Source organism: Rana temporaria, chromosome 1 (assembly GCF_905171775.1).
Source record: "Rana temporaria chromosome 1, aRanTem1.1, whole genome shotgun sequence".
Lineage (NCBI taxonomy): Eukaryota > Metazoa > Chordata > Amphibia > Anura > Ranidae > Rana > Rana temporaria.
In genome coordinates, this window is record NC_053489.1 from 627,657,920 (window position 1) to 627,670,134 (window position 12,215).

Sequence of the window (12,215 nt, forward strand, 5' to 3'; positions counted from 1 at the left end):
TTTTTTTTATTTGGCGTGGAGTTCCCCTTCAAGATCATCCGAGCACAAGTCGCATACCAAAGTCGGATCAGGCAAGATCCGACTTCAATAATATTTAATGGACTGAAGTAGGATCAAAGTCGGACCAAAGTAGTGCAGGGAGCATTTTAAAAGTCGGACCGACTTGTTTCGGACCAGTTAAGACGGCTCCCATAGGGAAGCATTGATTTTTACACGTCAACATGAGCTCCCAATGTCGGAGCGTTTGTCGTACCAGTGTGAACCCGGCCTAATCCAAAGTCTATGAATATATAGCCTGTGTCCTGTACTCTACAATTAGGTTCAATTGCTGTTGTCCTACCTATTTTATTACAATTGGAAACTATACTATGACTGTGCCTGCTTTTAAAATGGACAGATATGCCATGCTTTGAAGAATTAGCCACATGCAGCTACTATTTATTCTTGCTTTCAACATGTGTATAACTATCAATGGGAATGTGGACTCAATAGACAGTAGTTGGTTCACACTACAGAAATACAATGTTGTAGGTTTTTGTTTTCTGCAATTACACTACAGTTACGTTAGTTTGGAAAGTGCCAATCAAAGTTTAGGGGAAAAAAAACACTGCAAACCTCCCAAACAAAAATGGTCTCTTCCACTGACCCCTGCATCCTGCAATGATGTAGAGCAGGGGTATCCCAATTTTTTTGTATGAGGGCCACATATATTTTACAAATTTACAGAACAAAAAAATTCCTGTCAGAGACCCCTTACATCAAGTCCCCTATCGGAGTCCTCCCTTACATCATGGTCCCCATCAGAGCCCCTGTACATCAGGTTTCTCATTAGCAACCCCCATAACATCACGTTCTCCATTAGAGCCCCCCTTAAATCAGAGTCCCTCCTACATCAGGGTTCCCATCAGAGTCCACCCTTAGGTTAGAGGCAGACCTTAATTTTCAATCTGTGAACATTGGGGATACACCACTGAACCTAGCTGGAGGCCATGTGAAATCTTGTAACATGCCAAATGTGACCAGCAAGACCCCTAATGTAGAGGATGGAAAGAAAGCCACAGTACCCAGTGGGTTACTCGTGGAAATGTTTTTAATCATTACCAAACCAAGTTGTAATTTACACTTATAGGACATGTAACAAACACCTCATTAATTCTGCCCAACTTGTGTACTATTTGCTTATGATTTTTTTTCTCATTATTGCTGGTGACCACTGATCTTATCAAAAACAGGATGTTATGAGACAAGGAGCCTCTGAAAACACTAAATCGATTTATTGCATTTGCATCCTTTTCTTTCAGACTCTGTATCTTCTGTGGTTTCAGGTACTGTATGCTCGTTGATGTATGCTTACACCTGATCCTGGCACAAATGCTGTATGGCAGATATCGTCTGTCAGTTCAGTGAACTTGCACCCTACCATAGCAAAGGTTCCAGTTTTATAATGTCTGAGTTTGGTCATTCAACCTATAGGGCCAGATTCTCTAAGAATCTGCGTTGGCGTAGTGTAAGCCATTTATACTACGCCACCGCAACTTACAGGAGCAAGTGCCGTATTCCCCAAACACTTGCTCCGTAATTTGCGGCGGCATAGTGTAAATGGCCCGGCATATGGCCGCGTAATTAGAAGGGGGCGGCTTGCATTCCAATTAAGCGCGCCACCACGCCGATTGAACTGTGCATGCGCCGGGCTGAAAAATAGCCCAGTGCGCATGCTCCAGCTCACGACGGAAAACGTCAATAACGCCGACGTGTGCGTCATTGACTTAAAGTCGTATTCAAGAATGACTTAGGAAAACGACGTAACCGACGGAAAAAGACGACGCGGATCCGACGCCATACTTAACATGGCATACGGCGGACTGGCGTAAGGTTACCCCTCATATAGTAGTGGTAACCTTACGCTTACGGAAACGACGTAAGCGCCGAGTACGCGACGCAAATTCATTCGGGAATCGGCGTATCAGGCTCATTTGCATAGTCAAATGATACCTGAACGTAAACGCCACCTAGCGGCCGGCGTTGCATTACATCTAAGATCCGACGGTGTAAGTGACTTACACCTGTCAGATCTTGGCCGTATCTATGAGAAAATGATTCTAGGAATCACTCGCATAGATACCCGGGCTCAGAAACAGAGATACGATGGTGTTTCCTGAGATACACCGTCGTAACTCTTCTGAGAATCTGGCCCATAGACTTTATCTCATATTTTTATGTTACCCTGGTATGGACTCATCCTGCGTTTTGGTTTCTAAAAACTTGCCCTTATACCATAATAAAGTTTCTTGCTTTTTCTGGTTCATTTTCTATGGTTGGCCATTGTCTATATACTATAACTTTGCCTCAACCATGACATTGGCTTGCATGAGGACTATGCTTTGCCTGGTTCCCTGTAAGATCTTCAACTCTATCTAGTGGGGCAAACATCAGGGCTGCAACTTGGCAATGCCAAACAGCTCTGCATTAATTCCAATGCTAAAGGTTCCTAGGGACAAAAAAACTCTCCTTAGACTTTTGCTTATGTCTACCACTGGTGAGGTGACACACTGGATCCACACCAGCCTGTGGCAGTAATCTATCCACTTGCATCTTAAATTTGACATCTAACAATACTTAAAAAGAAAAAAATGATTTTCAAAAAATCACATGACACACTTTTATACAGTATATAAACTTTATTTTTTTACAGCAGAAATATATACAGTACACAAAATACAAAGTAAATTACCTGCATAAAGTAGAAGGATTTTCCTGTGGATCAAGGCACTGATGGGTACCCATATGACTTTGCACAAGATGTGTTTACTGCGCATTTATAAGTCATTAATTCTATAAGAATCGTGCAATATATTCTAGAAAGACTAGATTCTGATGGAATTTCCATAGCATATGGTCCAAAGTACCTATTTATTTAAAGTGGACCTGATAGCTGTAGAAATATTACCCAAGTGCACCAATAATCGCATCAGTAGATTACAAACATAGCACTAATACTAATTATTAGATCGTTAAGCTCAGAATAACACAAGTGGGGTTGGGTGGATTGGCCAAATCTAATAATGCCATTTTATTTAAGGTATGGCTAGCCCCAGATGTGATAAACATTTCTATTTTGTTTTCTGACTAGCTAAAAAACCTTATTAACTGGTTGACTCATCTATGCAATGCTTTTGGCTATCTCTGCTTTTTGCAGAAACAGTCTAGATAAAGCTGAATGAGATGGGGTTTGGGTATAAAAGTGAAACTACACTCTAAGTGCTATGAACCCCCCCCCCCCCCCATTTCTACAAAACTATGAGTACTAAATATACAATCTTACCAGACATGCTTACCTTTTCAGAAACTTAGAACTCCCCCTCTCTCTCTACTGATGCTGGTCAGTAGACCAAAAAACTGGAGCGTTGGTCGTATTATCTCAGTGAAGGGGCTTTTGGCAAGTGACATCAAGCTAGAGTTGACCATTCAGTAGTGTCACCTTAACTCTAATGCCGCGTACAAATGCCCGGAATTTCCGACAACAAATGTTTGTTCAGAGCTTGTTGTCGGAAATTCCGAACGTGTGTAGGCTCCATTGGACATTTGCTGTCGGAATTTCTGACAACAAAAATTTGAGAGCTGGATCTCAAATTTTCTGACAACAAAATTCGTTCTTGTAAATTCCAAGCGTGTGTGGACAATTCTGACGCACAAAATTCCACGCATGCTCTGAATCAAGTACGAGATGGAATCACTCGGTCTGGTAAAACTAGCGTTCATAATGGAGATAGCACATTCGTCACACTGCAAATTTTTAAATCTTTTAACGCAGCGCATTCTCTTCTGACGGACTGCTCTTCTAACGGAGCAGTAACGGACTGAAAAGCACGAGGCTAAAAAGCACAAATCGTCTCTCACCAAACTTCTACTAACACAAGGTTAGCAGAAGGAACCCAAAAGGTTGCGTTCTTGGTATTGAACTTCCCTTTTATAGTACCGTCGTACGTGTTGTACATGACCGTGTGTATGCAAGACAAGTACGAGCCAACATCCGTCTGAAAAAACGGTTTTGTTGTCTGAATGTCCGATCGTGTGTATGCGGCATTAGGGTCTATGCACAGTGAGCATAAAAAAATTCTAGTTCTTTTGGGAAAAAAAATTGCTGATGGGGAACGTTTTTGTACAGGTGTTAAGGCGCGTTTAGCTTTTTTTTTCTGCCAGTAAACTCATTTAAAAAATGCATTTTTTTTTCTGCCTCTACATGCTGAGCTCAAAATATGCCCCTAATCATCCTAATGTGCATGGACACATAGGATAATATTGAGCTTCTTCTACAGGCAAAGATGCAAAACTCCTGTAGAAGCAGCAATTTTTAAGCCCAGTGTACATGGACGCTAAAGCTTCCATAAAACAGATGTCACATGAAGAGTGCTTCCACATTTTGTCATCCAAAGTTTGAGGGTACAGTAAATATTTTTTGATTCTTATTTTTTATACCTATTATATTCATTACATAGGGTAGCAACTTTTCTTAGACAATGTTAAAAATAGAATGCTGGTCCTTTGATTTCCTGATTCACATGATTTTACAAAATTCTAATGGATAGCCAATACTAGTTAAACTATTTGTGTTGCCTGCAAAACAGAGGAGGCAGCCATTTCTAAGCTAAATCAATAAAGACTTTGTAAGTTTTTTTTAATTAAGATATACAATACGTTGTAGATCACTATCCCCCAGTTAGAGGATGACCCAGCAGCACACCTTTCTTTGATCCATTCATCCACCAAGAGTGACGAAATTAAAGTAGAAGTTTGGCAATACAACACACCGCCTTTTAAATTCTGTCTCCCTAGTGTTCCCTATTGTCCTGCACACATTTTAGCAAAAATAATTTTTGTCTTTCTATGCACAGCTCCATTTCCCCTATGCAAATGTTTGGCTGGTCCGAGGGAACACCCTTTCCCTCTGGCAATGCCTAAAGCAGTGAACGCAACTGGGTGGCATCAATGCTCTTTTCGATTCAGCTCCCTTGTTGTACCTCTACATTACATAGAAGAGATGGAGCTTTGTGATCACATGACCACATAGCAAAAAAGGTATTTTCTTTCTGCTAAACTGAATTGAGGGGTAGCATTTAGAAGGCGGGATATTGTATAGCTCAAACCTTGTGTACATTTTACATTTCTCTATTTGGGGCTACATGGTGCCAAGGACTCCTACTCCCACCCTCAAATATCATGCCAATTGTCTTTCACCAACATTGTCATATGAGAGGAAGAGGAGTGAGTTATATGTTTTGTCACACCTGGAAGTACCAGCAAGTAAGAGAGGGAAAGATAAACATATGTTGCTGCGGAGGGGGCATTTAAACAAGCCTATTTATTTTTGCTTTGCATGTCTTAAAGGCAAAAACTACTAGGTCTTGTAAACAGTTGGTATACTAACATCTATTTATTGGATTGAATTCAAGATGTTTTATGTAATGTTATATTTTGGTGTTTTGCTTAATTTTGTACAGTGGTGTTTATATACTTTTTTTTTATAGAAAGAATCTATTCTACAGCCTAAGGAAAGTCATATGTGTCCACACTTCTTCTACTCCTTAGTTGTCTCTGTACCTCTTATGATAAAAAAAAACTTTGAAATTTTCAACTGACCTGCAAGTTCTTCGTTCATGACGTACAGTACAGACGCAGCTCAAATTGTCAATTAACCCACCAGGAGGAATATAGTCACTGGCTCCAAAAGAGGTATTTTTTGTTGTTGTGCAGAACATTTACTGCAACTATTCCACATCCATTGAATAAAAACCAGAAAAAAAAGACAGTTCTCTTGCCAGATCCAATCCTTCCATAGTTGGCACCAGCTGCATTTCCGAGTGTTTCAGTGGAAAATATGCCATATGCTTTTCAAAAGAACATCTGATCGTACTGAGGCAAGGTTCTTAGAACTTTCCATTAGGTGGATTTTGATTTTGTGAGCTTAATGTTCTGACTTGTATAAATGTTTTATATATTGTTTTTCTTTTTTCATTACATCGAAACGTCAGGTTCTATGTTAAACAGAAGGTCATCATTCCCTCTTCTAACTTCAAGTAGTAAAGGTGATTCATTTATTACAGCAGTGTGCAAATCAGTTGATGTCATCAGTGGTCGCCCATTAACTTTCACAACGATGTCCCCGGCTTTGATCCCACCTCTGATGAAATGATAAAATGGGTTAATCACTATACTAGAAACGTTATCATTTACAATAGTTGATAGGCCTACACAGCATTTATCAGTCTTTCTATTAAGAACAACCTAAAATGTTGTAGTTAGACCACAAAGTTAGGTTATGGTGTTTATTAGTTTCCAGTGATCCATAGAGCAAAATAATTATTTAGAAAGCACATAAAAATACCCATATCACTAATCAAACTTTCTGAATATACTTTATGATCAGTGCCAACACTGGCTCAGGTACAGCATTACATGGGGAAGACACCACATCAATGCATTCAAAAGTGGTTTATTGTGGCTGATATACTTGGTGGTTCACAAAGGAGGTTACAAAGACACATTCCATTACAGACAGATATAGAGTTCCATCTTGCCTTAGTTTTCAGTGGTGCCTACTGCCAATTGTGGTACCAGCTGACCAAACATCGTCCATTTTAACAGTTTCAAGGAAGAGAATCTACAGTGTATGTCATGGCATTTATTATAATCACGTACATTATTAGCCAAGACATATCTGCCTTCTCTCCCTGTCAAAAAATAAAAAATCTTTCCTTACTAATTTGAACAGTGCAGAAGTAGTGAAGGATCCTCTACCCATCTCTTGCCAGCAGCCTATATTGGGAATAGGTAAGAGCCTTTCCAATGTTATCATCATAGACCCCTCACAGAAGGCTATAATAACAGGACGTATAATCCCATCTCAATTCTTGCCAAATGGTAAAGTGCAAAAATTGAGAGGCATTTAAGTCACTCAATCACTTCACTTCCCTTTAAGGTGTCACTGTAAATGGAAAGAGAGAAAAATCTTCCTAATGGGGAAACAGAACAGCAATAAAAACCCGCCAGAGGTTTACCACTTTCCAGTTCTATCATAAATAAGAAAAAAGTTCTAACTGCAATGGGGTTTTTAATTAACCCAGTTTTAGGCTCAGCCCATGTTTCTAAATAAGCCATCACAGCATAGTTTTGGATTCTTACCTCTGAGCTGGTGAATTGGGCACCACTTCATGGACATATATCCCACTGCTAACATCAGGAAAATCTGGATTGTTTAGTTTCAGTTCTTCAACAAGTCTAAAGCCAAAGCAGTAGAATATTATTAGCCATTCATCCTTATTATGATTATTATTTATTTTATTTGTACACCAAATTATGGTGAGAGAATGAGCGCACTTTGGCTTTTTATCAATAAGTTTGTTTGTTGGAGTGAAAGATGCATATTGCCATTGTCAATAAATACAAAATAACTTGCCATTAAAATACAAAATACATTTTTGGAGGTGGGCACATTGTTTATTTTTGTAAGAAGGCATCACTGTTTAGATAGTAAGAGCCACCTACAGGTATAAATACCTGCCTTAGCATTCAGTGCCCCAACTTCACTTAAATATAGAGGTGTTCTGATTAGACACAGAGCCATCACATCCTGGTAGTGTCAGGGTTTACCAGCTCACTTTTTTAAAGTGTCTCGCTTTCTAATAGCAAAATAATGGAAAGCAGGGAGGACCGGCCAACTTTGACACTACCAAGAAGTGCTAAAGGTTTATCTGTACAGAATGGTGCTACAGAGCGGAGGCCCTGAAAGTTGCTGCGGATGTGTACAGGCACATATAACTGCTTTACACCTGTTAGTAGCTTTATATATTTTTGTTAATTTATTTTTCATTGCTAATATACAGTATATATAGTATATATCTTTATTTTGTTGAGAAATCAGTTTGAAAAACACCCCCCGGCATTTTAGCCATGGTCATCTTGAGTAAGAGCAAATGATTTATGTAGCATTTACTTTCTGGAATTCAACTGCCATTAGGTCAGGCATGCACACCAGAGGGTGTGCTTAGCTGAGAAAGCCTGTCACCCTCCAGATGAAAAATAATGCCCATGAAAATTCATGGGATGTATAACATTATTTCTCCACCAGGAAGAAATGTAATTTTTTTTTTTTAAACCAAGTAAATATTATATACCTTCAGCATAAGGATTAAAGTGATTGTAGACATTCATTTTATTTATTTTTTAAATAACAAACATGCCTATACTTAGTATATAATAGTGATCTCCGTAGCCTTAACCCTGAGCCACACTCTGGATTGCATTGCAGAATGCTGGTCAAGGTAACTTACCTTGTCCCCAGGATCCTGCAATGTCCCCCCCGTGGGATCATCCGCCCAATGCTATGTGTGCCAGGCTCCGTTCCCTGCGAGCGTTGTGACGCATGGGGGCGGAGCCCAGTGGCAAATTCAAAAAGTACAAAAAAATATAACAGTACACTGTAATCTTACAGATTACATTACTGTATCAAATCATTTCACCTTCCTTTTGTCCCTAGTGCTTTATCCAGTGCCCTGCATGCCCTTTTATATTATATACCGTATTTATCGGCGTATACCGCGCACTTTTTTGCCCTGAAAATCAGGGCAAAATCGTGGGTGCGCGGTATACGCCGATACCCACTTTCCCGCGCCGAGTTTGAATACTGCGCCGACATATACCGAGCGCAGTACACTCGTGTATTGTTGGGCAGTCTCGGCTCCTCCCGCGCTGACGTCCTGGACGTACAGGACGTCAGCGCGAGAGTAGCCGGGCATTGCCGACAATACACGAGTGTACTGCGCTCTGTATATGTCGGCGCAGTATTCAAACTCGGCGTGGGAAACGAGCGGGGAGGACACCGCAGAAGGACGCCGGACCCGACGAAGAGGACACCAGAAGCTGCAGACAGACGCCGGACCCGACGAGGCCGCCGATGGACGCCGCGCAAGACACCAAAACTGTAAGTACAAAAAAAAACGTTTTTTCCACAGGATTCGGGGCAACTTTAGGGGTGCGCGGTATACGCGGGAGTGCGCTATACCGCGATAAATACGGTATATACTGTTCTTTCTGCCTGAAAACATGAAAAGTGTCAAAAGTAGTTTTAAACCAGCTAGAAAACAGCGATAGTAAATTGGAACACTTGCAGAATTGAGCGGTACTGAATCTTGGGGAAATTCATTTTAATATTATTATAGTATTATTTTTTATAATTATTTATAGTTATTTATTATATTATAATTCATGATTTCGTGTTTCAAACGTTATCATACCCGGGATGTCTACTAGACTCTTGTTTGGACAGATTTAAGTGAGTTATTAAGAATTAGGCCCCTTTGACACACAGATGTCCGTTTTGACGGACCCTGCTTTGCTCAGCAGGGATCGCTCCGTTGATCTCCGCTGAGCCAGCAGATGACAGGTCTGTCTTGGCTGACTGTGCAGGGATGAACCTGTCAAAGATCCGCTCTCCTCTATGGGGGATTGGATAAAAGCGGACCGCCTGTCCATTTTCATCTGATCCGATCGGCCAGACGAATGGAAAATAGGGTTTCTATCCATCTGGATTCAACAGATCGGAGCGGATCGGATGTCAGAGAACATGTCACCACTGACATCCGTTGCTCCATAGATCTGCTTGGAGCGTCCATTCAGGTCTGCCTAAAAACTTAAACAGTACGCATGTGTGAAAGGGTCTTGCAGGCCTACAATATAAAACACCAGATTTCTATGTAAAACAATGTACCACTTTGAGATACAAAAATCTGACATAATCATTCCACCAGGGAGGCTACAGGGGACTGTTATTAGATTCTTGTATTGTTTTTCTTTTTATGACATTTTAATTTTGTTATCTTTTACATTTTTTATATTTTCTTTTCACATGTAATATTATGTATTTTTGATCATAACATTTTTGTATTGAACACTGAATTAAGTAGGTGTTATTGTTGCGCTACTGTGAATTCTGCTATATATGCATTTTAGTATATGTATTTCATTTTCACTGGATTTGACATGCCTGCACTTACCTGCTCTGTGCAATGGTTTTGAAAAGAGCAGCCCTGATCCTCTTCTTCTGAAGTCCCCTGCCGACACTCCAGGCCCCTCCCCTTTATCAGGTACCCCAGTCGAAAGTCGCTTTACATTGGGGCACCTGTGCGACCTTGCTCCCAAGTCCCACTGCTGCGTCCATTGAAACAGACAGCAAGACCTGGCCCCGCTCCCCACTCCTGTGTCACAGCTTTTGATTGATAGCAACGGGAGCCAATGACTTCTGTTTCTATCAATCTGTCCAAAAAGGAGAGGGACAGTCGTTGGATCAGATGGGCTCCGGTAAGAAAAAAAAGGGGTCTGGGGGGGAAGCTGCAGCACAGAAGAATTTTCACCCTAATACATAGAACCATAAGGCTTTACAACCACTTTAAAGTGGTTGTAAAGCCTTACAGACCACTTTATGCTACAGGTAAGCCTATAATAAGGCTTACCTGTAGCTACCCAGGATATCTCCTAAACTTGTACAGTTTAGGCAATATCCCCCTGTCCACTGATGTCATCGGCACATGTGCACTGGGGAAAACTGAAGCAATGGCCGTTACCGGCGGCTCCCACGCCCATGCGCGGGAGTGATGTCATTGCAGCTCTGGCCGATCACATTGGTGATACCCGGGGGTAACCCCCGGGAAAGATATCGCCACCGGAGGGTGGGAACAAGGACCACTGCGGGGGCTTCGATGTAAGGTAAGCAATTCATAATTGGCTAGTAATTGAATAAATGAGGCATAGGGAAACAAATCAGAAGACACCACATCCCATAGAAAATGAAACAAAATAGGATGGGGGGATCGGGTAACAAACCCGGGGACTTTAAACGGTGTCAATTAAAGAATATATCAGAGAATAACGATGTAGATAAAAATATGATTTATTCGATGATACAAAATTTTACAGAATTAAGACATGACATTGTTGATCCTTGTGATCATGTGGCGGCTCGAATGAACCAAGCAACGCCCAGACCTGTTACAGATTGCTCGACATGTTTCGCTACAAGCTTCATCAGGAGCATATATACAGGGAAGGCTACAAGGAATAAGCAGAGAACAACATCATCAATATTTGTATAGATGATTGGCATGTACTAGCAGACAGTACGCAAATTTAAACAATAAATAATCATTAGCAATAGAAAAGGAACAAAATTGAATAAATGATGTCAAGTATTCATGAATATTACAAAGATCACAGAAACCATAATAAAAAAGGGTGATCATGAGCAGACTTACCACGCAGAGATCAAAGATCATCAAAGGTCATGTGATGAAAACTAAGCATAAACAGCCATAGTTTAAAAACCAAAATTAAACCTGTAGGTACAGAGCCCCACTGGAACCATTCCATACACACGCCGTCACAGAAATGCTGCAGTATAAAAGAGAGGGAATAGATGAAATTAAATGTATATAGGGTAAATTGTATAAATCCCTAAAATTCCAGACAAATACATGCCTGCACAGATTAAATAAAAATCTATGCAAAGAAAAACTAAACTTGCCAGATGTGGCAAGAGGTAGAAAGAAAAAATATCCTAAAAAATATATATGTATATATACCTAATGGGGTTGGTAGGGTCCAGTGAATAAAGCTGGCATCAGCGTATGATAGATCCAGCACCTGAATGGTTAAGCAACCATTGCTCAAAGGGTGGGACAAAATCCCCAATGTTGAAGACTGGTGAAAAACAAAAAGTTTTTTTTTTTAATATAGATATAATAATAGGTAATGTGATATTAAATTGAAATGAAAAGGAACAGCTGAAAAAATTATTAATAGTTGGTGTGGTGAACAATTCAAGATAGTAGCACACCACTTACCTCTTCACTGCTGACAGGTTATCTAAAGAGCACGGATAGATCTAAAGACCAAGCAGTCTAGTGACCCTGACAAGGCAGAGCCATTGAATGGATCATGAGTGTGGATCTCTTTATATACCTCCCACAGAGGCGTATGATGACGCCGCTGGGGGTGGGCTGAAATGATGGGCAGTGATAGGTGCTGGACTTCAAGGGGGAGGACAGGGGGGAAGACAGTTGAAATCCCCTGTCATGGATCGCCAGTAACGGCGAGGCATATCATACGCGCGCATGTCAGTGACGGATGGATGACGTCAACGGGCGGCGCTGAGAGTAAGCGCCATC

The 12,215-nt window shown here is 40.7% G+C and overlaps 1 protein-coding gene across 1 annotated transcript in view; it reads right to left on the minus strand.

Moving 5' to 3' along the window:
* Positions 1-3,730: 3,730 nt before the first annotated feature.
* HTRA3 (HtrA serine peptidase 3) overlaps positions 3,731-12,215 on the minus strand; it is a 65,267-nt gene continuing 56,782 nt past the window's right edge. The window contains exons 9-10 of the mRNA XM_040335367.1: positions 7,180-7,275; positions 3,731-6,178 (exon numbers count right to left, since the gene is read on the minus strand). Coding sequence (XP_040191301.1) covers positions 6,013-6,178; positions 7,180-7,275 — 262 coding nt within the window. The 3' untranslated portion in view covers positions 3,731-6,012. The remainder of the gene's footprint in view (positions 6,179-7,179; positions 7,276-12,215) is intronic.